The sequence below is a fragment of the Cololabis saira genome, chromosome 19 (assembly GCF_033807715.1).
Source record: "Cololabis saira isolate AMF1-May2022 chromosome 19, fColSai1.1, whole genome shotgun sequence".
NCBI lineage: Eukaryota > Metazoa > Chordata > Actinopteri > Beloniformes > Belonidae > Cololabis > Cololabis saira.
The window spans coordinates 664,250-691,262 of NC_084605.1; the positions used below are offsets into that span (position 1 = coordinate 664,250).

The following is a 27,013-nucleotide window of genomic DNA, read 5'->3' on the forward strand; positions in this document are numbered from 1 at the left end:
GCCCCGACGGGACATTTGCTGCCGGATACATGTTGGACTCATGGAAACATTGGAGGATCATGTGTCTGTCGATCCTGTCTGTCGAGGACGTTGAAGATGCTTCATAACTGGATTTATTATAACAGGATTTCTGCTTTTTGGAGCTGGGGGATTCCTGGTCTATCCACTAATGTGTAAGTCGTCGACAGCTGTTCTGGCTCTCTCAGAGCTGCCGGACGTGGCTGAAGGATCAGCTCTGCGATCAACACTCAGACTCTAACGCCGGGGGAGCTAAATCACAGAAAATGAAATATGATAAAAATATAATAAAATAATTTGTATTTAAAGCCTGGGGTAGAAGGAGAAATGTAACTTATATGGGATAAAATCCTCAATTAGTGTGTGTTTCTCTGTGACATGGACTGCATATTATTATGGTATGGATGGGTTAATAGCCTGTAAGGGTTGGTTTGGCTGGTGTGGAGTGAGTTATGATCTAATTATGGACATGGGTATGGGGGGGGCTGTGCGTGTGGGTCGCCATTTCTGTGGGTGTATTTTTTTGTATTTTTTGTTCCTGTTCTAGTGTGGGATATTTTATTTTATTTTGTTTTAATTTTAATTTTATTTATTATTATTATTTGTAGCTGGAAGTCGGTGGTTCATACACCGGAATGTTATATTTTGATGTAATTAATGTGTCTGTGTAATCCCATGAGGGATGGGTCGTTTAAATGTCCGGACACGAAAATAACATAATTCATTCATTCATTCATTCATTCACAGGCTGGCGGCGTCTTTGAGCTCATTGGCAAGATGGATAAGACCCTGGAGAAGTTGGAAGCTCGGCTTGGCGGGAATTGATCACAAATTCGTCTGATTGGAGTCGCCATTGATGAACCAGAGACTGAAAGGCAGACGGAAAATTACTGGAGTTTGCCTGTTTTCAATATAATTGTTGATTCTATAATCTGACCTTGACAGGGCGGCTTGGCAGGTGAGTCCAGTCACAATCTCCCTGGTGGAATGTAAACAAGGTGACTCTGCCCCCACTAACCCTCCCCTCTCAGGAACATCTGTGGACCTGGATCAGAACTGACCGAGCCGTCTGATAACATCAAGGACATTGGCTGAGAGCAGCTCTGAGCAAAGTTCACAGACTTACCGCTACACACACTAACTGATAACCACCTCCCTCATCTCAACACCTTCCCCGGCTCCAGCTCCCCTCTTATCAGCCCCCCAACAGTCTCCAGGTTCAAGCACCACGAAGCCGCGGCGCTCACTTGGATGAACTGTGCCGGGGTTACACGGCGGCGAGGGAACTGATTTAGTCCAGATGAATTAAACTCACACAGCGACCAGCGAGCTGTCCCTCCGCGGTTTCCTCTTCTTCTTTAGTCCAGATTAAAACATTAAAACATTAATAAAACATTAAACTCTTACACAGCGACCAGCGAGCTGTCCCTCCGCGGTTTCCTCTTCTTCTTTAGTCCAGATTAAAACATTAAAACATTAATAAAACATTAAACTCACACAGCGACCAGCGAGCTGTCCCTCCGCGGTTTCCTCTTCTTCGGGGCGTCACTGAAATCCAGCGCAGCTTTATCTAATCCCAGTAACTCGCTGATGCGGTCGTGGCCGTAGAACTCTCCGTACTTATCCATCACCTGGAGGAGAGACGGACGGACAGATCGGTGGAATTACACCGTAAATTACACCTTAAATTACACCTTAAACCGTTTAAAACCAAGCTGGCTTCAGAAACTCTCAGGCCCTGTTTCCACGTATCAAAAACGCTGGTGTTTTCATGCGTTTTGTTCATTCATTTACACGAAAACGAAGCTCAAAGTCTCCAAAAACCGACCTGTGCGACCTGTGGGTACAATTAGTTTGTAACCGTCAATATTTTCTTGTATTTTACCTGTTTTATATTCTAAAGTCACACTTAAAAGTAACTCCACTTCTCTGTCACTCCAAACCAAAGACTCTGGTTCATCTTGGAAGTAACTGGAAGTTACTCGTGTCATTTGTTGATGTTTTTTTCCAGGATTCTGATTGGCTAGCATGACTTTATCTTCTCGTTACACTGCCCCCTGTAGGTTTGGATGCTCATAGCACCTTAACAGATATTTATGCAGGTTCCTGGAAATGATGGGATTTTTATAAACGTAGAGGGGGAAATATCTTTTTGAGAAATTTTGAGAAATTTTGAGAAAAAAGACGAAATTTTGAGAAAAAAGTCGAGAAAAAGTCGAAATTTTGAGAAAAAAGTTTGTATTTTGAGAAAAAAGGCGAAATGTCGAGAAAAAAGTCTACATTTTGAGAAATCTTGTGAAAAAAGACGAAATTTTGAGAAAAAGTCAAAATTTTGAGAAAAAGTTGAAATTTTGAGAAAAAAGTCGAAATGTTGAGAAAAAAGTCGAGAAAAAAGAAAAACAGACTTTATCTTCTCGTTACACTGCCCCCTGTAGGTTTGGCTGCTCATAGCACCTTAACAGATATTTATGCAGGTTCCTGGAAATGATGGGATTTTTCAAAACGTAGAGGTGGAAATATCTGTTTTTGGAAATACCAGCTCTGTGGAAACGTGGCCTGAAGCTGTTACCATGGCAACCTAACCAAGTTCCTTTTTGTCCCAAAGTGCCAAAGTAGAAATGGGTTAATAACTTAGTTAATAACTAACTCCCCACATGTCAAAGAAACAACAGCACTCACCTTCCTCTTCACAAACTTATCCCAATAGTTGTTGGGGAAAGATCTGGAAGACGAAAAGACAACATATGGATTATTATTATTATTATTATTAGCGCCACGGGGCATCTATTGTTATCCTGTGTGTTTTTTATTTATTTTTAATTTTTTTCATTTTCCGGACAGATTTCAGTTCGCTACTCCTCCTACACGTTTCAGAGAACCCAGGCGAATCATATAGCAAAACTTGTGTCTCAATCGGGAATAGTGTGCCATGACGTTTGGTGTTGAAATTCCCATTTTTACCAAAGTTATTCCCAAAAAACGGCAAAAAAAAAACATTCAAAGTGGATGGGAAAAGGTAAAAAAAAAAGGCAAAATTCACCTTTTTTCTGAGTCACGTGACTTTCTCATAATTGCACGTAGAAATGTCATTCAAACTTCAAAACGGAGGAAAACTTCTCTTCTATCCAAAACATTTGTTTCTAAGATGTACACTTTTCAAGATATGAGCACTCAAGCGACGACTGGAAATCACTTTTTCGTTAAAGCGCCGCCAATACCTGTCTCTGTCTCCATTGACTGTAATGTAATCAAAAGTTTTCTTCAAAAGAATCTCACTTCGTCTTCGCAATGAGCTTACTCACTCATTTTAAGGAATATCTGAATAAAATTAAGATTGTCAGAATCTGCCGGGTTCTGTGTCTCTCACGATGTTTTTGTTTTTCTGCTAGGAGCTACGGTTTGATCACAAATCTGAGTTATTTGAGACCTTGTCAGAATCCAAAATCTGGGTTTTTCTCACAGCCAAACCGGAATGTTCTGAAGTCGAGGTTCTTGTTGCCGGGGCAACCAGAGCTCAGCTGCTGACTCATTCAGCCAGAACTGGTCACATGACTCAGTCACTAACGTCTTCATATACTTTAACCTGAAAAATGGAATCCAACACTTGAAGATTCTTCAACAACGGACTTTTCATGTCATTTGAACAACTGAGGAGGAAACTCGTCCAATCAGAGCTTTTTCTGTTTTCTCCAGCTAAGATCCTTCCTGAGAGCGAACCATCATCAATGATGTTGACAGATTTCACATACATTCATTTCTAAAATGTATTGTCATGTATCACATTATTGTCTCAGAAAACGATATATCACCTTTTTGAAAATGTGGCAGCGTTTCCTAAACCGTATCGATACATCGATACACCAAGTATTAATGCTAGTGAAGCACCGATTGTTCGGTAACTGAAATTGTTCGGCCGAAAATGGCAAAAAAACACTTTTGGTGTTCGGTGGAATAAGTGGGAAAAAAACGAACAATTAATAACGGCGTTGTAAAATAAGGAAATAGACTGGCCGCTCCGTCCCGTAACGTTGCGCAACACATAAATCGTTGGCCAACCAAAAACTAACCCCATAAGAATTTTACCAACATTCACCAGCAGGTGGAACCAAAACAACATAATGCTGGAAATTAAAACATGTTCAGTTTTTTATGTTCAATAAATATTTTCTACCTTGTAATTTTGTAAAATATTTTTTTCTTTGAAAAGCCTAAATCAAATGTATTTGATTTATGCAATGGTGAAAAAATTGGCAAAATAAATGAAAAACTGCTGAAGAACCATGTTCGGTATTGTTCGGTATTCGGCCAAGTGTTCTCATTTCAGTTCAGTTCAGTTTTCATTTCGGTGCATCACGAATTAATGCAGTTGTCGGGGGAAGTTTATCCTTTATCACCTTATATTATTATCTACTGTTGGTTTATTTATATTGTTGCATTGCAAAGCTGAAAATAAAATAGTAAAAAAAAAAACAACAAATCTACTCACTGCGTGTTGATAACTAGACACTAATTAATTAATGAACTCACTGCGTGTTAATGACCAGCCAGTAGGAATGGGTGATATTTTACCGTTCACGATAAACCGTCAAAAAAATATAAGATAAAGAAGATACATTCCCGTTGATGAGGTTTTTGTGTAACAAACATGGCGGATCTGAGAGAGAGATAGATTTATAGTTATAAAAAAAAATTTTATCCTCATTTTTATCGTTATGGGGATAAATGCCAGAAATTATCGTGATACATTTTTTAATTCATACCGCCCATCCCTACCAGCCGGTCCCACTAACGAGCCACTAATTAACTCACTGGGTGTCGATAACGAGCACTAATTAATTATTAATGAACTCACTGGGTGTTGATAACGAGCCGGTCCCACTGGCCCTTGATATCGTCCTCCGACGGCTGCTCCGTGATGTAAAGGCCGTCGAACTCCAACTTCCTGGCCACTTCCTTCTCCCGCTTGAAGATCACCAGGGGGACCTGCAACGTAGCATAGCGTTAGCATCACGTTAGTATCACCAGGGGGACCTGCAACGTAGCATAGCGTTAGCATCACCAGGGGGACCTGCAACGTAGCATAGCGTTAGCATCACGTTAGCATCACCAGGGGGACCTGCAACGTAGCATAGCGTTAGCATCACCAGGGGGACCTGCAACGTAGCATAGTGTTAGCATCACGTTAGCATCACCAGGGGGACCTGCAACGTAGCATAGTGTTAGCATCACGTTAGCATCACCAGGGGGACCTGCAACGTAGCATAGTGTTAGCATCACGTTAGCATCACCAGGGGGACCTGCAACGTAGCATAGCGTTAGCATCACGTTAGCATCACCAGGGGGACCTGCAACGTAGCATAGTGTTAGCATCACGTTAGCATCACCAGGGGGACCTGCAACGTAGCATAGCGTTAGCATCAACAGGGGGACCTGCAACGTAGCATAGTGTTAGCATCACGTTAGCATCACCAGGGGGACCTGCAGCATAGCATAGCGTTAGCATCACGTTAGCATCACCAGGGGGACCTGCAGTGTAGCATAGCATTAGCATCACGTTAGCATAACCAGGGGGACCTGCAACATAGCATAGCGTTAGCATCACGTTAGCATCACCAGGGGGACCTGCAACGTTAGCATAGCATTAGCATCACCAGGGGGACCTGTAACGGTAGCATAGCATTAGCATAGCATTAGCATCACCAGGGGGACCGGCAACGTAGCATAGCGTTAGCATCACGTTAGCATCACCAGGGAGACCTGCAACGTAGCATAGCTTTAGCATCACATTAGCATCACCAGGGGGACCTGCAACGTAGCATAGTGTTAGCATCACATTAGCATCACAAGGGGGACCTGCAACGGTAGCATAGCATTAGCATCACATTAGCATCACCAGGGGGACCTGCAACGGTAGTATAAGTATTTATTGTACCTTTAGACAGTAGTATAAGTATTTATTGTACCTTTAGACAGTAGTATAAGTATTTATTGTACCTTTAGACAGTAGTATAAGTATTTGTTCTACCTTTAGACAGTAGTATAAGTATTTATTGTACCTTTAGACAGTAATATAAGTATTTATTGTACCTTTAGACAGTAGTATAAGTATTTATTGTACCTTTAGACAGTAGTATAAGTATTTATTGTACCTTTAGACAGTAGTATAAGTATTTTATTACCTTTAGACAGTAGTATAAGTATTTGTTCTACCTTTAGACAGTAGTATAAGTATTTATTGTACCTTTAGACAGTAGTATAAGTATTTTATTACCTTTAGACAGTAGTATAAGTATTTATTCTACCTTTAGACAGTAGTATAAGTATTTATTGTACCTTCAGACAGTAGTATCCGATGATGCAGCAGAAGGAGATGACGGTGTGCAGCACGGCCAGGATTCTCAGCGTTGGTTCCATGTAGCCGCTACTTTCCTCCAGGACGAACCGCACGGTGACGGGCGTGGCCGGCTCCCGGCTGGCGTTAGCGTTAGCCGGTTCCCCGAGCGGCGGTTCCCCGAGCGGCGGTTCCCCGAGCGGCGGTTCCCCGAGCGGCGGTTCCCCGAGCGGCGGTTCCCCGGCCGGCGGTTCCCACCGGAACCCGGCGGCCTCGGCGTCTCGGCCGACGTACTCGACCTCCTTCTCCTCCACCAGCGCCGACGACGTGGAAACCTGGAGGGAGAAATTAATTAATGACCCTCTGGTCATCCCGCTGCTGCTTCCACCTGCCTGCGGTCCCACCCCCCTCTGGTCATCCCGAAAAACAGAGCAGAGTTTTTATTCTCAAGTGAATGCAATTCACTTCCGTACAATTGTGACGTTTGTTACCTTGTAAATGACGTTTGTTAACTTATAAATGACGTTTGTTACCTTGTAAATGACGTTTGTTAACTTATAAATGACGTTTGTTACCTTATAAATGACGTTTGTTAACTTATAAATGATGTTTGTTACCTTGTAAATGACGTTTGTTACCTTGTAAATGACGTTTGTTAACTTATAAATGATGTTTGTTACCTTATAAATGACGTTTGTTACCTTATAAATGACGTTTGTTAACTTATAAATGATGTTTGTTACCTTATAAATGACATTTGTTACCTTATAAATGACGTTTGTTAACTTATAAATGATGTTTGTTACCTTATAAATGACATTTGTTACCGTGTAAATGACGTTTGTTAACTTATAAATGACGTTTGTTACCTTGTAAATGACGTTTGTTACCTTGTAAATGACGTTTGTTAACTTATAAATGACGTTTGTTACCTTATAAATGACGTTTGTTAACTTATAAATGATGTTTGTTACCTTATAAATGACGTTTGTTAACTTATAAATGACGTTTGTTAACTTATAAATGACGTTTGTTACCTTGTAAATGACGTTTGTTACCGTGTAAATTACGTTTGTTAACTTATAAATGACATTTGTTACCTTATAAATGACGTTTGTTAACTTATAAATGACGTTTGTTACCTTGTAAATGACGTTTGTTACCGTGTAAATTACGTTTGTTAACTTATAAATGACATTTGTTACCTTATAAATGACGTTTGTTAACTTATAAATGACGTTTGTTACCTTGTAAATGACGTTTGTTAACTTATAAATGACGTTTGTTACCTTGTAAATGACGTTTGTTACCGTGTAAATTACGTTTGTTAACTTATAAATGACATTTGTTACCTTATAAATGACGTTTGTTACCTTATAAATGACATTTGTTACCTTGTAGAACAGCAGGATGAAGTTGATGGCGAAGGCGACGAACAACGCCAACATCCTCATGTTGTAGAAGTTTCTGGCGAAGTAGTTCTGCAGGAAACGAGAGGACGGACCGAGATCAGGACACGACTCAGCGTTTATCTCCTGTCAGTCATTTAGCACAAAAACAGCTACGCTAGAAATGAGCCTGAACAACAACAAAGGTCGCGCTGCGCTCAAATCTGTTTCCGCTACGCTCAAATCTGTTTCCGCTACGCTCAAATCTGCTTCCGCTACGCTCAAATCTGTTTCCGCTACGCTCAAATCTGTTTCCGCTACGCTCAAATCTGTTTCCGCTACGCTCAAATCTGTTTCCGCTACGCTCAAATCTGTTTCCGCTACGCTCAAATCTGTTTCCGCTACGCTCAGATCTGTTTCCACTACGCTCAAATCTGCTCCCGCTACGCTCAAATCTTTTTCCGCTACGCTCAAATCTGTTTCCGCCAGGCTCAAATCTGCTTCCGCTATGCTCAAATCTGTTTCCGCTACGCTCAAATCTGTTTCCGCTACGCTCAAATCTGTTTCCGCTACGCTCAAATCTGTTTCCGCTACGCTCAAATCTGTTTCCGCTACGCTCAAATCTGTTTCCGCTACGCTCAAATCTGTTTCCGCTACGCTCAGATCTGTTTCCGCTACGCTCAAATGTGTTTCCGCTACGCTCACATCTGTTTCCGCTATGCTCAAATCTGTTTCCGCTACGCTCAAATCTGTTTCCGCTACGCTCAGATCGTTTTCCGCTACGCTCAGATTTGCTTCCGCTACGCTCATATTTGGTCCCGCTACACTAAGATTTAGAAGAAACAAAAAGTTAGACTAGTTTTCTTGAAACAAGACCTTTTTAGTACTTTCTTAGAAATCAGGGAACTTTTTGAGCTACTGGTTTATAAACCAGTGAGCTACTGGTTTCTAGCGATGGAACGTTAGCTGGTACCAGTAGCTCACTGGTTTATAAACCGGTTTATAGGGACGTTAGCCGGTTTATAGCGATGTTAGCCGGTTTCTAGCGACGTTAGCTCGTACCAGCAGCTTCCTCTTGTACGCCAGGATCTTCTTGAAAAACGCCGACTCCTGCACGTCGGGCTCGTCGGCCTTCGGGCTGTGAAGCTTCTTCAGTTTGGTTTTCTCGTTCTTCTGTTTCTCCGGCGGGTCCAAGTCTCTGAAACCAGACAAACATTCAGACAAACATTCGCTCACCTTTAGCTCGTTTAGCTAGTTTACCGCAGGACGACGGAGGAGAGCTCGTACTCGTAGGTTCGGTCCGGTTGGGATTCGGCCACCGGGGCGTTGCTCTTCTCCTCTCCAGAAAAACTCATCGTCTGAAAGGAAAATAGAGTAAAATGTTTAGCTCTTATTTTAGTTGCTACTTAAGGAGGGCTAAAGTTAGAAAAACTATGATAAATAAACCATTTCAATCTGAATTTGAAGATTTGCTCCCATTACGCTCAGATTTGCTCCCGTGACGCTCAGATTTGCTCCCGTTACGCTCAGATTTGCTCCTATTATGCTCAGATTGGCTCCCGTTACGCTCAAATATACTCCTGTTACGCTCAGATTTGCTCCCGTTACGCTCAGATTTGCTCCCGTTACGCTCAAATATACTCCCGTTACGCTCAAATTTGCGCCTGAGTGTAGCAGAAGCAAATCTGAGTGTAACGGGAGCAAATCTGAGCGTAACGGGAGCAAATCAGATTTGCTCCCGTTACGCTCAGGTTGGTTTCCGTGGTCTGAGTCTGGATCTGGTCGTTTGTGGTGATTAAAACTCACCCGTTGCCTGAGTTCAGGGTTGGGAACCGCAGACGGAGCGTTCAGGAAGTCGGAGAAGCCGGCGTTGGGGTTGTGGGTTGAGATCCTGGCGTTGGGGTTGTGGGGGGTGATCTTGTAGCCGCCGCCCTCCCTCCGCAGGTCCAGACCAAAGATGTCCGTCAGAACCTCCGTCTCCGCCCCCACGCTCAGGTCGGCCAGGTCTTCCTTGGGGAAGCTGCCGCGGTCGGACGGACGTTTGTCCTCGCCCTCCACGCGCGGGTCGTCCTGGCTCGGGTCCGGCATGCTAGCTAGCAGCTCCGACACCTGGGGGGGGACCAGGTTAGCATGTTAGCTAGCAGCTCTGACACCTGGGGGGGGGACCAGGTTAGCATGTTAGCTAGCAGCTCCGACACCTGGGGGGGGACGAGGTTAGCATGTTAGCTAGCAGCTCCGACACCTGGGGGGGGACCAGGTTAGCATGTTAGCTAGCAGCTCCGACACCTGGGGGGGGACGAGGTTAGCATGTTAGCTAGCAGCTCTGACACCTGGGGGGGGACGAGGTTAACATGTTAGCTAGCAGCTCCGACACCTGGGGGGGGATGAGGTTAGCATGTTAGCTAGCAGCTCTGACACCTGGGGGGGACGAGGTTAGCATGTTAGCTAGCAGCTCCGACACCTGGGGGGGGCGAGGTTAGCATGTTAGCTCCGACACTAGCATGTTTCATTACAGCCTTCAGCTCACTGTTTTTATAATCATAATTTTACGTGACGGATCAGAAACAACAGTCTGAGTTGGTGAAGTGGAATGAAGTGAGAAGAAATGTTTAGAAAAAGTTATGTTTTAAGTCAGAGCTCAGGGGGCCGCCCTCGGGGCTGGTTTTACCTTGATGGTTTTGATTTAATTGTTTTACTTTGATGGTTTTAGTTTACTGGTTTTACCTTGAATCCATATGTTCTTTTCCACCTAATCTAGACTTTGGGGGGACCCGGCTCATATTCTTTTCGATGTCCTTCCATCTGGCTTGATAACTCGGGGAGCACCAATATACTATGTATCGTAGCTGTGCAGCGTAATAGTATTCTCTAAGACTTGGCAACGCCAATCCTCCACTTTCTTTGTCCAGTTGAAGGGTTTTAAATCTTATCCTGGGTCTGCCTCCTGCCCATATGAATCTTGATATCAGCCTGTCCCATGCTAAAAATTGTGAATCTGGTATTTTAACTGGGAGTGATAGGAAGAGATATAGCAACCTAGGCAAGAGATTCATCTTGATCACATCAATTCGTGAACTGAAGTCTAATACTAATGTTGACCACTTTGCTACATCCCTTTGTATTTTATCATTTATATGATTATAGTTTAGCTCGTAAATTTTGTCAAATTCCTTGGTTATTTTAACTCCTAGATATTTTATTGACTTAGTGTTCCAATTTAAGTTATATTGCTTCTTGATTTCATTACTTGGTTTATAATTAAATGTCAATACCTGAGTTTTTGATATATTCAATTTGTAGCCTGACATCAATCCGTATTCTTCCATAGTCTTTACTAATTTGATAAACGTCTTATTTGGGTCCAGAAGGAAGGTAATTATGTCATCGGCAAACAAGCCTATCCTGTGTTCTTCTTTTGCCATCGTGATTCCCGTCAATTCTTCATCTTGTCTTATTATTTGAGCTAGCGGCTCTAAGAAAATCGCAAAGAGGGCGGGGCTAGCACAACAACCTTGGCGAGTCCCTCTGTACAATTTAAAGGCGTCCGTCAGATGTCCATTTATCCTAATTCTAGCTGATGGGTCAGTATACAATGCCTTTATGCATTTAATGAATTTGTCATTGAATCCCATTCTCTCTAATACTTTATACAGGAAGGCTCAGCTGACCGTATCAAAAGCTTTTTCCGCATCGAAGCTGATCAGAGCAGCGCTTATATTGTGTTTATTTATATGTTCTATAATATGGAGGGTTCGTCTGATATTGTCGGTGTTACTGGTTTTACTGGTCTTACTGGTTTACCTTGATGGTTTTGGCCTCCACCAGGGTTAATGGTTTTACTGGTCTTACTGGTTTACCTTGATGGTTTTGGCCTCCACCAGGGTTAATGGTTTTACTAGTTTTACTGGTTTTACTGGTGTTACTGGTTTACCTTGATGGTTTTGGTTCGCTCCACCAGGGTTACTGGTTTTACTGGTCTTACTGGTTTACCTTGATGGTTTTGGTTCCCTCCACCAGGGTTAATGGTTTTACTGGTTTTACTGGTGTTACTGGTCCTACCTTGATGGTTTTGGTTCCCTCCACCAGGGTTACTGGTGTTACTGGTTTTACTGGTTTACATTGATGGTTTTACTGGTTTTACTGGTCCTACCTTGATGGTTTTGGTTCCCTCCACCAGGGTTACTGGTGTTACTGGTTATACTGGTCCTACCTTGATGGTTTTGGTTCCCTCCACCAGGGTTCCTCCCAGGAAACTGGTCCAGAAGATCCTGCAGAACCCTCGGGCGACGCTGAAGGAAACGTGCAGGAATCCCAGCAGAACGGACCAGTAGGAGGAGAGGACGCTGGTCAGCAGGTCCGAGAGAGTCATGGTCTTCAGGGTCTTCAGGGTCTTCCTCAGGCTCTTCAGGGACAGCACCTGGAACCAGTTACAACCAGTTAGAACCAGTTAGAACCTGGAACAGGGAACACAGAAACCATCTATCTCGGTGTAGAGAAGATATTATTTTTTTCTTTTTTCTCGACTTTTTTCTCAAAATTTCGACTTTTTTCTCAAAATTCTGACTTTTTTCTCAAAATTTGATTTCTCGACATTTCAATTTTTTTCTCAAAATTCCTCAAAATTTCTCAAAAACTGATATTTCCCCTCTACGTTTATAAACATCCCATCATTTCCAGGAACCTGCATAAATATCTGTTAAGGTGCTATGAGCAGCCAAACCTACAGGGGGCAGTGTAACGAGAAGATAAAGTCATGCTAGCCAATCAGAATCCTGGAAAAAAACATCAACAAATGACACGAGGTATCTTGTATCTCAGTGTTTCTCAGTGTATCTTGGTGTAGTTTCTCGTGTTTCTCACCTTGATCAGCAGCAGCACGTTGTATCTCGGTGTATTTGGGTGTAGTTTCTCACCTTGATCAGCAGCAGGACGGTGTATCTCGGTGTATTTTGGTGTAGTTTCTCACCTTGATCAGCAGCAGGACGTTGTATCTCTGTGTATTTTGGTGTAGTTTCTCACCTTGATCAGCAGCAGGACGTTGTATCTCAGTGTTTCTCGGTGTATCTCACCTTGATCAGCAGCAGGACGTTGTACCGCAGCGCCAGCAGGAACAGGCAGACGGTGGTGACGGAGAAGAAGCCGGTGTCGGTGTTTTCCTCCGGTTTCTCGGCGTCTCCGTCGTCCTTGGCCGACGATCTCTCTCCGGCGTCCGACATCTGCGCGGCCAGCGTCATCTCGAAGATCGTGTCCTCGCAGAAGTTCACGAACAGTTCCATCTTCTCCTTCTCCCCGCCCTCGTTCACCACGTCGAAGATGAACTGACGCTTGGACTCTTTCACCTGCAGACCAGGACAATATTAGTATTAGTATCATTATTATTATTATTATTATTATTAATATTAGTATTATTATTATTATTATTATTATTATTATTATTATTATTATTATTAAAACTGACGCTTGGACTCTTTCACCTGCAGACCAGGAGAACATTAGTATTATTATTATTATTATTATTATCATCATCATCATCATCATCATCATCATCATCATCATCATCATCATTATTATTATTATTATTAGATGAACTGACGCTTGGACTCTTTCTCCTGCAGACAAGGACAATATTAGTATTATTGTTATTATTAATATTATCATTATTATTATTATTAGATGAACTGACGCTTGGACTCTTTCACCTGCAGACCAGGACAATATTAGTATTCTTATTATTATCATCATCATCATCATCATCATCATCATCATTATTATTATTATTATTAGTAGTATTGTTGTTATTATTATTATTATTATTATTATTATTATTATTATTATTAAAACTGACGCTTGGACTCTTTCACCTGCAGACAAGGACAATATTAGTATTATTATTATTATTATTATTATTAGTATTATTATTATTATTATTATTATTATTATTAGGGCCCTATTGTATCTGTTAGTCCAGCTGTTTAGCTATAAAATGTGTAGGAATCGTTCCGTTTGTGATACAAGCATGAACTTTGGTACAAACAGCCAAAAGTTTCCCCAAAAGATCTGGACGTGGAGCCGCCGTGAGTTTTCAACATGGCACCGCCAGAAACAAGTGTTTTCTAATGAGTCTAAACTCCTCTTTTTTTTCTCTTTTTTGCATCTTCTCTTGTTTTCCTCTTTTTTCTATATTTTTTCCTCTTTTTTCCATATATTTTTCCTCTTTTTTATTCTTTTTTTCATCTTTCTCTCCTCTTCTTTTCTCTTTTTTCCTATCTTTTCTTTTTTTCATCTTCTTTTTTTCCCTCTTTTTTCTCTTCTTTTCCTCTTTTTTCCATATTTTTTTCCTCTTTTTCTATTTTTTTCCTCTTTTTTTCCTCTATCCTCAAAAGATCTGGACGTGGAGCCATCGTTAATTTTCAAAATGGCCACCAGAAACAAGTGTTTTCTAATTTTCATATTTTTTCCTCTTTTTTTCTCTTTTTTCCATATTGTTTTCCTCTTTTTTATTCTTTTTCTCTTCTTTTTTCCATATTTTTCTCCTTTTTTGTCTTTTTTTTCCCTCTATCCCCAAAAGATCTGGACGTGGACCCATCGTGAATTTTCAACATGGCGCCCATGGCAGCCATTTTTCAAAATGGCTGCCAAAATAATAATAATAATAATAATACCTGTGGTTTCTCCCACTGCGTGATAATAATAATATTAATAATAATAATACCTGTGGTTTCTCCCACTGCGTGATAATAATAATAATAATAATAATAATACCTGTGGTTTCTCCCACTGCGTGATAATAATAATATTAATAATAATAATACCTGTGGTTTCTCCCACTGCGTGATAATAATAATAATAATAATAATAATAATACCTGTGGTTTCTCCCACTGCGTGATGATAATAATAATAATAATAATAATACCTGTGGTTTCTCCCACTGCGTGATGATAATAATAATAATAATAATAATAATACCTGTGGTTTCTCCCACTGCGTGATAATAATAATAATAATAATAATAATACCTGTGGTTTCTCCCACTGCGTGATAATAATAATAATACCTGTGGTTTCTCCCACTGCATGATAATAATAATAATATTAATAATATTAATAATAAATACCTGAGGTTTCTCCCACTGCGTGATAATAATAATAATAATAATAATAATAATAATAATAATAATACCTGTGGTTTCTCCCACTGCGTGATGATAATAATATTAATAATAATAATACCTGTGGTTTCTCCCACTGCGTGATAATAATAATAATAATAATAATAATAATAATAATAATATTAATAATACCTGTGGTTTCTCCCACTGCATGATAATAATAATAATATTAATAATATTAATAATAAATACCTGAGGTTTCTCCCACTGCGTGATAATAATAATAATAATAATAATAATAATAATACCTGTGGTTTCTCCCACTGCGTGATAATAATAATAATAATAATAATAATAATAATAATAATAATACCTGTGGTTTCTCCCACTGCGTGATGATAATAATATTAATAATAATAATACCTGTGGTTTCTCCCACTGCGTGATGATAATAATATTAATAATATTAATAATATTAATAATAATAATAATACCTATGGTTTCTCCCACTGCGTGATGATAATAATATTAATAATATTAATAATATTAATAATAATAATAATACCTGTGGTTTCTCCCACTGCGTGATGATAATAATATTAATAATATTAATAATAATAATACCTGTGGTTTCTCCCACTGCGTGATGATAATAATATTAATAATATTAATAATAATAATACCTGTGGTTTCTCCCACTGCGTGATAATAATAATATTAATAATATTAATAATATTAATAAGAAATACCTGTGGTTTCTCCCACTGCGTGATAATAATAATATTAATAATATTAATAATAATAATGTTATTTACCTGTGGTTTCTCCTACTGCGTGATGATAATAATATTAATAATATTAATAATAATAATGTTATTTACCTGTGGTTTCTCCCACTGCGTGATGATAATAATATTAATAATATTAATAATATTAATAATAAATACCTGAGGTTTCTCCCACTGCGTGCGGCTGGACTCGCTGATTTCAAAGTAAACCCTCTCGATGCGTTTGGCGCTGCCCATCACCTCGATCCGGCCCAGGTACGGCTGGAAGTAGCGTAGCACGCTGTCGGCTAGCTCCAGGAACGTCTGCAGACGCCCGTCGTGAGGCATGTGCTCCGACAGGTTGGTGAGCAGCACGGCCACGTTGAAGCCGATGTCCTGGAGACACAGGAAACAGTTAAATACAATCAAAAACCAACCAGCAACCATCAAAAATCAACCAGCAGAACCGCCATGTTGAAGCCGATGTCCTGGAGACACAACCATACAATCAAAAATCTACCTGGAAACAACAATACTCCACATTTAGACTTTCTTCTAGAAAATTTGGACTCTTTTCTCAAAATTTCAACTATTTTCTAGACGTTTTTCTCGACATTTAGACTTTTTTTCTCGACATTTCAACTTTTTTCTCAAAATTTCAACTTTTTTCTCAAAATTTTGATTTCTCGACATTTCAATTTTTTTCTCAAAATTCCTCAAAATTTCTCAAAAACGGATATTTCCCTCTACGTTTATAAAAATCCCATCATTTCCAGGAACCTGCATAAATATCTGTTAAGGTGCTATGAGCAGCCAAACCTACAGGGGGCAGTGTAACGAGAAGATAAAGTCATGCTAGCCAATCAGAGTCCTGGAAAAAAACATCAACAAATGACACGAGTAACTTCCAGTTACTTCCAAGATGAACCAGAGTCTTTGGTTTGGAGTGACAGAGAAGTGGAGTTACTTCTCAAAATTTCGACTTTTTTCTCAAAATTTTCACTTTAAAAAAAAAAATCTCCACTTTGGCCGGAGTTTTCAGAAATTATGGATATTATGGTACCTCATTATGGTTGGTTGAGCTTCGTTTTCGTGTAAACGAACGAACAAAACGGATGAAAACACCAGCGTTTTTGCTACGTGGAAACGGAGCCTTATAAACCTTCTCCTGAACTACGTGTGTGTCTTTCACTCCACCATCAGGTAAAGACAGCTGTTAGAGCCATAATGAAGTTTTCTGTTCACCCTGTATTTTTTGAGTGTCTAATCCCTTTTGTCAGTGTGCACCCTCCGCAGGTGACCTGGTGTGGTGCACTGACTCCCATATAGGGGTTGTCCTTGGGCTTGGTGGAGGAAGCAGGTGCCAGGCGGACACCATTATTGACCTCAGCCATGCTCAGCTCAGCAAACTCATTATTTTGGCATAAAGCCCAGTGTTAAAATTTGTTTTTGTAAAATAAATCATTGTTACCCCGTAAGGAATGGATGCGTCATCATTGGTTTATTGCTGAAATGCTGCGAGTCAGTTAGAAGTCGGTACCTGTGTTCCATGTGGCAAACATTTCAGACAAAGGAAAGAAGAGGGGTTAATGGACAAACCATCTTTCACTGTTTTTGCCACTTCAAATGTCAATAATGACGCCATGGATCCACGAATGGAGTGGAGTTGAAGTGAGCGCTCTAAGGATTTAGTTTGAAATCAAAGAGCTCGCATGGATGCGCTTTCTACACATATATTGAGCTGTGTGTCGGACTGATTGAGGTACGTTCATTTTTCAGTCCTTTTCAAACAAACATTTTCGATGCAATGATTCAACCAAACTTTTTGCTCTGAATACATTTTGAAGGCAACTGGAAAACAAATTCTTTGAGCATTTTTCTCTTTTTTCTGTTTTCATGAATCATGAGTGACAAAATGGAGGAATTGGACAGCCTGGAGGAACAGGATATGCCTGCTAACATGGATGCAGGTCAGGAACTTGCACGTTTACGCTCATCCCGTGCAGGGAAAATGTCTCATTTAACAAGAAGAATGAACATTATAAACAACCTCATGACAGGCCAGGAATTCTTAGAGGAAGTAAAAGGCAACCTCACTAAGTTTCATGAATTACTGGACAGTTTCAATGAAGTAAATTCTTCCTATGTAGAAATGCTTGATGATGACTTAAAGAAGGAAGATGATGAACAATGGTTTCAACCCAGAATCAAACAATTGGGCGCTTTCCAAAGTAATGTAAATAAATGGATGTCTATGGTGGAAAAATCTATGGATGGAGCCAGATTGGAGAAAGCCCAGATGGTAACTCCTGAAGCTTCACTTTCAATTGGTAAAGATAAACCTGGAGACATAGCCCATACCCAGGATAAGCCTGGAGACATAGCCCATACCCAGGATAAGCCTGGAGACATAGCCCATACCCAGGATAAGCCTGGAGATATTGACACTGATGGACAGAGAGGACTAGTAGGTGTCCAGGGGGAGTCCTTTACCCTCCCGGGCCCAGCTGCTGAGTGGAGGCAGAAAAAGGGATCCTCCACATCATCATCCTCCAAAGGCTCCACAAAATTATCATCATCATCCTCACGGCATAGTCTACGCATCAGTGCAGAGGCAGAAAAGGCTGCCTTAATGGTCAAAGCTTCAAAATTGAAGGAAAGGCACGCCATTGAGGAGCAGGAACACAAGCTGAGAAAAAGAAGAGAAAAACTGGAAATTGACACTGAGCTACAGGCGGCTATTGCAAAGATTGACTATTTAACTGAGGCTGAGGGATCAGAGAATGTTGATGTATTGTCTGCATCGGCACCACTGTTTACATCTGATTCTCAGGTAGTAAGGCCAAAAGATGGAGTTCAGATCCAGTTTCCCTGGTCTGAATTTACCTTGGCCGGTTCGTGAAATCGCTCCACGAACTCTTCGTAGTCGAGCAGCTCGTTCTCGTCCGTCTCGGCGCAGGAAAGCAGAAAGTCGGTCTCGGACTGGGTGTAGTGTTTGTGGCTCTCCATGGCCCGGTGGAAATCCCGCTTAGAGATGATTCCTGGAGAAAAACAAGAAAAACAACTATAAACTCTCCATGGCCCGGTGGAAATCTCTCTTAGAGATGATTCCTGGAGGATTTATGGAGAAAAACAACTATAAACTCTCCATGGCCCGGTGGAAATCTCTCTTAGAGATGATTCCTGCAGAAAAACAACAAGAAAAACAACTATAAACTCTCCATGGCCCGGTGGAAATCACGCTTAGAGATGATTCCTGGAGAAAAACAAGAAAAACAAACTATAAACTCTCCATGGCCCGGTGGAAATCTCTCTTAGAGATGATTCCTGGAGAAAAAACAAGAAAAACAACTATAAACTCTCCATGGCCCGGTAGAAATCTCTCTTAGAGATGATTCCTGGTGGATTAGTTAAAAAACAAACTATAAACTCTGGTTTTCCTTCATCACGCAGGAAAATCCTGATGAAATTTTTGTCCATGTGTGCAGAGCTTTGCCTTTTCTGTCGGGGTTTTTCGTACCTTTTCCGTCGGGGTCGTACCTTTTCCGTGAGGGTTTTTCGTACCTTTTCCGTGAGGGTTTTTCGTACCTTTTTCGTCGGGGTCGTACCTTTACCGTCTCGGTCGTACCTTTTCTGTCGGGGTTTTTCGTACCTTTTCCGTCGGGGTTTTTCGTACCTTTTCCGTCGGGGTCGTACCTTTTCCGTCGGGGGTTTTCGTACCTTTTCCGTGGGGGTTTTTCGTACCTTTTCCGTCGAGGTTTTTCGTACCTTTTCCGTCGGGGTTTTTCGTACCTTTTCCGTCGAGGTTTTTCGTACCTTTTCCGTCGGGGTTTTTCGTACCTTTTCCGTCGGGGTTTTTCGTACCTTTTCCGTCGGGGGTTTTCGTACCTTTTCCGTGGGGGTTTTTCGTACCTTTTCCGTCGGGGTTTTTTGTACCTTTTCCGTCGTTGTTTTTCGTACCTTTTCCGTCGGGGTTTTTCCGTCGGGGTTTTTCGTACCTTTTCCGTCGTTGTTTTTCGTACCTTTTCTGTCGGGGTTTTTCGTACCTTCTCCGTCTGGGTTTTTCGTACCTTTTCCGTCAGGTTTTTCGTACCTTTTCCGTCGGGGTTTTTTGTACCTTTTCCGTGGGGGTTTTTCGTACCTTTTCCGTCGGGGTTTTTCGTATCTTTTCCGTCGGGGTTTTTCGTACCTTTTCCGTCGGGGTTTTTCGTACCTTTTCCGTCGGGTTTTTTGTACCTTTTCCGTCGGGGTTTTTCGTACCTTTTCCGTCTGGGTTTTTCGTACCTTTTCCGTCGGGGTTTTTTGTACCTTTTCCGTCGGGGTTTTTCGTACCTTTTCCGTCGGGGTTTTTCGTACCTTTTCCGTCGGGGTTTTTCGTACCTTTTCCGTCGGGGTCGTACCTTTTCTGTCGGGGTTTTTCGTACCTTTTCCGTCGGGGTTTTTCGTACCTTTTCCGTCGGGGTCGTACCTTTTCCGTGGGGGTTTTTCGTACCTTTTCCGTGGGGGTTTTTCGTACCTTTTCCGTGGGGGTTTTTCGTACCTTTTCCGTCGGGGTCGTACCTTTTCCGTGGGGGTTTTTCGTACCTTTTCCGTGGGGGTTTTTCGTACCTTTTCCGTGGGGGTTTTTCGTACCTTTTCCGTCGGGGTCGTACCTTTTCCGTGGGGGTTTTTCGTACCTTTTCTGTCGGGGTTTGTCGTACCTTTTCCGTCTGGGTTTTTTGTACCTTTTCCGTCAGGGTCGTACCTTTTCCGTCGGGGTCGTACCTTTTCCGTGGGGGTTTTTCGTACCTTTTCCGTGGGGGTTTTTCGTACCTTTTCCGTCGGGGTCGTACCTTTTCCGTGGGGGTTTTTCGTACCTTTTCTGTCGGGGTTTGTCGTACCTTTTCCGTCTGGGTTTTTTGTACCTTTTCCGTCAGGGTCGTACCTTTTCTGTCGGGGTCGTACCTTTTCCGTCAGGGTTTGTCGTACCTTTTCCGTCGGGGTTTTTTGTACCTTTTCCGTCAGGGATTTTCGTACCTTTTCCGTCGGGGTCGTACCTTTTCCGTCGGGTTTTTCGTACCTTTTCCGTCGGGGTCGTACTCCTTGAACGAGTCCGACGACGTCAGGTCCTTCAGCTTCAGGAACATGTCGAAGAATTTGAGGATCATTTCCACGTTGTTGGACGATTCCACCAACATGTCGACCATCTGCTTCCCGATGGTCCCGTTCACCACGTTACCTGCAGAGAAACACTAGTTAGTGCTAGTTAACCGCTAGTTAATCTAGTTAATGTGCCGTTACCACGTTACCTGCAGAGAAACACTAGTTAGTGCTAGTTAACCGCTAGTTACCTGCAGAGAAACACTAGTTAGTGCTAGTTAACCGCTAGTTAATCTAGTTAATGTGCCGTTCACCACGTTACCTTCAGAGAAACACTAGTTAGTGCTAGTTAACCGCTAGTTAATCTAGTTAATGTCCCGTTCACCACGTTACCTGCAGAGAAACACTAGTTAGTGCTAGTAAACCACTAGTTAATCTAGTTAATGTCCCGTTCACCACCTTACCTGCAGAGAAACACTAGTTAGTGCTAGTTAACCGCTAGTTAGTCTAGTTAATGTCCCGTTCACCACGTTACCTGCAGAGAAACACTAGTTAGTGCTAGTTAACCGCTAGTTACCTGCAGAGGAAACACCAGTTAGTGCTAGTTAATCTAGTTAATGTCCCGTTCACCACGTTACCTGCAGAGAAACACTAGTTAATGCTAGTTAACCGCTAGTTAATCTAGTTAATGTGCCGTTACCACGTTACCTGCAGAGAAACACTAGTTAGTGCTAGTTAACCGCTAGTTACCTGCAGAGAAACACTAGTTAGTGCTAGTTAACCGCTAGTTAATCTAGTTAATGTGCCGTTCACCACGTTACCTTCAGAGAAACACTAGTTAGTGCTAGTTAACCGCTAGTTAATCTAGTTAATGTCCCGTTCACCACGTTACCTGCAGAGAAACACTAGTTAGTGCTAGTTAACCGCTAGTTAATCTAGTTAATGTCCCGTTCACCACCTTACCTGCAGAGAAACACTAGTTAGTGCTAGTTAACCGCTAGTTAATCTAGTTAATGTCCCGTTCACCACGTTACCTGCAGAGGAAACACTAGTTAGTGCTAGTAAACCACTAGTTAATCTAGTTAATGTCCCGTTCACCACGTTACCTGCAGAGGAAACACTAGTTAGTGCTAGTTAACCGCTAGTTAATCTAGTTAATGTCCCGTTCACCACCTTACCTGCAGAGAAACACTAGTTAGTGCTAGTTAACCGCTAGTTAATCTAGTTAATGTCCCGTTCACCACGTTACCTGCAGAGGAAACACTAGTTAGTGCTAGTAAACCACTAGTTAATCTAGTTAATGTCCCGTTCACCACCTTACCTGCAGAGAAACACTAGTTAGTGCTAGTTAACCGCTAGTTAGTCTAGTTAATGTCCCGTTCACCACGTTACCTGCAGAGAAACACTAGTTAGTGCTAGTTAACCGCTAGTTACCTGCAGAGGAAACACCAGTTAGTGCTAGTTAATCTAGTTAATGTCCCGTTCACCACGTTACCTGCAGAGAAACACTAGTTAATGCTAGTTAACCGCTAGTTAATCTAGTTAATGTCCTGTTCACCACGTTACCTGCAGAGAAACACTAGTTAGTGCTAGTAAACCGCTAGTTAATCTAGTTAATGTCCCGTTCACCACGTTACCTGCAGAGGAAACACCAGTTAGTGCTAGTTAACCGCTAGTTAATGTCCCGTTCACCACGTTACCTGCAGAGAAACACTAGTTAGTGCTAGTTAACCGCTAGTTACCTGCAGAGGAAACACCAGTTAGTGCTAGTTAATCTAGTTAATGTCCCGTTCACCACGTTACCTGCAGAGAAACACTAGTTAGTGCTAGTTAACCGCTAGTTACCTGCAGAGGAAACACTAGTTAGTGCTAGTTAACCGCTAGTTAATGTCCCGTTCACCACGTTACCTGCAGAGAAACACTAGTTAGTGCTAGTTAACCGCTAGTTAATCTAGTTAATATCCCGTTCACCACGTTACCTGCAGAGGAAACACTAGTTAGTGCTAGTAAACCGCTAGTTAATCTAGTTAATGTCCCGTTCACCACGTTACCTGCAGAGGAAACACTAGTTAGTGCTAGTTAACCGCTAGTTAATGTCCCGTTCACCACGTTACCTGCAGAGGAACACTAGTTAGTGCTAGTTAACCGCTAGTTAATCTAGTTAATGTCCCGTTCACCACGTTACCTGCAGAGGAAACACCAGTTAGTGCTAGTTAACCGCTAGTTAATCTAGTTAATGTCCCGTTCACCACGTTACCTGCAGAGGAAACACCAGTTAGTGCTAGTAAACCGCTAGTTAATCTAGTTAATGTGCCGTTCACCACGTTACCTGCAGAGAAACACTAGTTAGTGCTAGTTAACCGCTAGTTAATCTAGTTAATGTCCTGTTCACCACGTTACCTGCAGAGGAAACACTAGTTAGTGCTAGTTAACCGCTAGTTTATGTCCCGTTCACCACGTTACCTGCAGAGGAAACACTAGTTAGTGCTAGTAAACCGCTAGTTAATCTAGTTAATGTCCCGTTCACCACGTTACCTGCAGAGGAAACACTAGTTAGTGCTAGTTAACCGCTAGTTAATGTCTTGTTCACCACGTTACTTGCAGAGAAACACTAGTTAGTGCTAGTTAACCGCTAGTTAATCTAGTTAATGTCCCGTTCACCACGTTACCTGCAGAGAAACACTAGTTAATGCTAGTTAACCGCTAGTTAATCTAGTTAATGTCCTGTTCACCACGTTACCTGCAGAGGAACACTAGTTAGTGCTAGTTAACCGCTAGTTAATCTAGTTAATGTCCCGTTCACCACGTTACCTGCAGAGGAAACACCAGTTAGTGCTAGTAAACCGCTAGTTAATCTAGTTAATGTGCCGTTCACCACGTTACCTGCAGAGAAACACTAGTTAGTGCTAGTTAACCGCTAGTTAATCTAGTTAATGTCCTGTTCACCACGTTACCTGCAGAGGAAACACTAGTTAGTGCTAGTTAACCACTAGTTAATCTAGTTAATGTCCCATTCACCACGTTACCTGCAGAGAAACACTAGTTAGTGCTAGTTAACCACTAGTTAATCTAGTTAATGTCCCGTTCACCACGTTACCTGCAGAGAAACACTAGTTAGTGCTAGTTAACCGCTAGTTAATCTAGTTAATGTCCTGTTCACCACGTTACCTGCAGAGGAAACACTAGTTAGTGCTAGTTAACCGCTAGTTTATGTCCCGTTCACCACGTTACCTGCAGAGGAAACACTAGTTAGTGCTAGTAAACCGCTAGTTAATCTAGTTAATGTGCCGTTCACCACGTTACCTGCAGAGGAAACACTAGTTAGTGCTAGTTAACCGCTAGTTAATGTCTTGTTCACCACGTTACCTGCAGAGAAACACTAGTTAGTGCTAGTTAACAGCTAGTTAATCTAGTTAATGTCCCGTTCACCACGTTACCTGCAGAGAAACACTAGTTAATGCTAGTTAACCGCTAGTTAATCTAGTTAATGTCCTGTTCACCACGTTACCTGCAGAGGAACACTAGTTAGTGCTAGTTAACCGCTAGTTAATCTAGTTAATGTCCCGTTCACCACGTTACCTGCAGAGGAAACACTAGTTAGCGCTAGTTAACCGCTAGTTAATCTAGTTAATGTCCCGTTCACCACGTTACCTGCAGAGAAACACTAGTTAATGCTAGTTAACCGCTAGTTAATCTAGTTAATGTCCTGTTCACCACGTTACCTGCAGAGGAAACACTAGTTAGTGCTAGTTAACCACTAGTTAATCTAGTTAATGTCCCATTCACCACGTTACCTGCAGAGAAACACTAGTTAGTGCTAGTTAACCACTAGTTAATCTAGTTAATGTCCCGTTCACCACGTTACCTGCAGAGAAACACTAGTTAATGCTAGTTAACCGCTAGTTAATCTAGTTAATGTCCCGTTCACCACGTTACCTGCAGAGGAACACTAGTTAGTGCTAGTTAACCGCTAGTTAATCTAGTTAATATCCCGTTCACCACGTTACCTGCAGAGGAAACACCAGTTAGTGCTAGTAAACCGCTAGTTAATCTAGTTAATGTGCCGTTCACCACGTTACCTGCAGAAAAACACTAGTTAGTGCTAGTTAACCGCTAGTTAATGTGCCGTTCACCACGTTACTTGCAGAGGAAACACTAGTTAGTGCTAGTTAACCGCTAGTTAATCTAGTTAATGTCCCGTTCACCACGTTACCTGCAGAGGAAACACCAGTTAGTGCTAGTAAACCGCTAGTTAATCTAGTTAATGTGCCATTCACCACGTTACCTGCAGAGAAACACTAGTTAGTGCTAGTTAACCGCTAGTTAATCTAGTTAATGTCCTGTTCACCACGTTACCTGCAGAGGAAACACTAGTTAGTGCTAGTTAACCGCTAGTTTATGTCCCGTTCACCACGTTACCTGCAGAGGAAACACTAGTTAGTGCTAGTAAACCGCTAGTTAATCTAGTTAATGTCCCGTTCACCACGTTACCTGCAGAGGAAACACTAGTTAGTGCTAGTTAACCGCTAGTTAATGTCTTGTTCACCACGTTACTTGCAGAGAAACACTAGTTAGTGCTAGTTAACCGCTAGTTAATCTAGTTAATGTCCCGTTCACCACGTTACCTGCAGAGAAACACTAGTTAATGCTAGTTAACCGCTAGTTAATCTAGTTAATGTCCTGTTCACCACGTTACCTGCAGAGGAACACTAGTTAGTGCTAGTTAACCGCTAGTTAATCTAGTTAATGTCCCGTTCACCACGTTACCTGCAGAGGAAACACCAGTTAGTGCTAGTAAACCGCTAGTTAATCTAGTTAATGTGCCGTTCACCACGTTACCTGCAGAGAAACACTAGTTAGTGCTAGTTAACCGCTAGTTAATCTAGTTAATGTCCTGTTCACCACGTTACCTGCAGAGGAAACACTAGTTAGTGCTAGTTAACCACTAGTTAATCTAGTTAATGTCCCGTTCACCACGTTACCTGCAGAGGAAACACTAGTTAGTGCTAGTTAACCGCTAGTTAATGTCTTGTTCACCACGTTACTTGCAGAGAAACACTAGTTAGTGCTAGTTAACCGCTAGTTAATCTAGTTAATGTCCCGTTCACCACGTTACCTGCAGAGAAACACTAGTTAATGCTAGTTAACCGCTAGTTAATCTAGTTAATGTCCTGTTCACCACGTTACCTGCAGAGGAACACTAGTTAGTGCTAGTTAACCGCTAGTTAATCTAGTTAATGTCCCGTTCACCACGTTACCTGCAGAGGAAACACCAGTTAGTGCTAGTAAACCGCTAGTTAATCTAGTTAATGTGCCGTTCACCACGTTACCTGCAGAGAAACACTAGTTAGTGCTAGTTAACCGCTAGTTAATCTAGTTAATGTCCTGTTCACCACGTTACCTGCAGAGGAAACACTAGTTAGTGCTAGTTAACCACTAGTTAATCTAGTTAATGTCCCATTCACCACGTTACCTGCAGAGGAAACACTAGTTAGTGCTAGTTAACCACTAGTTAATCTAGTTAATGTCCCATTCACCACGTTACCTGCAGAGAAACACTAGTTAGTGCTAGTTAACCACTAGTTAATCTAGTTAATGTCCCGTTCACCACGTTACCTGCAGAGAAACACTAGTTAATGCTAGTTAACCGCTAGTTAATCTAGTTAATGTCCCGTTCACCACGTTACCTGCAGAGAAACACTAGTTAATGCTAGTTAACCGCTAGTTAATCTAGTTAATGTCCCGTTCACCACGTTACCTGCAGAGGAACACTAGTTAGTGCTAGTTAACCGCTAGTTAATCTAGTTAATATCCCGTTCACCACGTTACCTGCAGAGGAAACACCAGTTAGTGCTAGTAAACCGCTAGTTAATCTAGTTAATGTGCCGTTCACCACGTTACCTGCAGAGAAACACTAGTTAGTGCTAGTTAATCTAGTTAAGATGTCGGCAACCCGCGGCTCTTTAGCGCCGCCCTAGTGGCTCCTGGAACTTTAAAAAAAATGTTTGACCTTTTATTTTCTTTTTTTTCATCTTTTCTTTCTTCTTTTTTTTTTCCTTTTTTTTCTTTTTTCTTCTGTTCTTACTTTTTTTCTCTTTTTTTCTTCCTTTTTCCTTTCCTTTTTAATCTCAAAATTTTGACTTTTTTTCGACTTTTTTCACAAAATTTTGAATTATTTCTCGACATTTTGACTTTTTTCTCAACATTTCGACTTTTTTCTCGACAAATAAATCTTCCCCCAGTTCTAACTAATATAGAAACATGCAGCATGTGTTCCTTCATTCTAATTCTGATACAAGACTTTTCATTTTTTGCGGCCT

General features: G+C 41.5%; 1 protein-coding gene across 1 annotated transcript in view; it reads right to left on the reverse strand.

The window, feature by feature from the left end:
* LOC133419716 (ryanodine receptor 2) overlaps positions 1–27,013 on the reverse strand; it is a 41,166-nt gene that overhangs the window by 9,474 nt on the left and 4,679 nt on the right. Inside the window, exons 4-16 of the mRNA XM_061709115.1 lie at positions 20,674–20,832; positions 18,501–18,655; positions 15,795–16,010; positions 12,807–13,076; positions 11,948–12,154; positions 9,544–9,846; positions 9,025–9,095; positions 8,800–8,935; positions 7,744–7,830; positions 6,352–6,684; positions 4,871–5,001; positions 2,698–2,740; positions 1,516–1,649 (exon numbers count right to left, since the gene is read on the reverse strand). Of these exons, the coding sequence (XP_061565099.1) occupies positions 1,516–1,649; positions 2,698–2,740; positions 4,871–5,001; positions 6,352–6,684; positions 7,744–7,830; positions 8,800–8,935; positions 9,025–9,095; positions 9,544–9,846; positions 11,948–12,154; positions 12,807–13,076; positions 15,795–16,010; positions 18,501–18,655; positions 20,674–20,832 (2,245 nt within the window). The remainder of the gene's footprint in view (positions 1–1,515; positions 1,650–2,697; positions 2,741–4,870; positions 5,002–6,351; positions 6,685–7,743; positions 7,831–8,799; positions 8,936–9,024; positions 9,096–9,543; positions 9,847–11,947; positions 12,155–12,806; positions 13,077–15,794; positions 16,011–18,500; positions 18,656–20,673; positions 20,833–27,013) is intronic.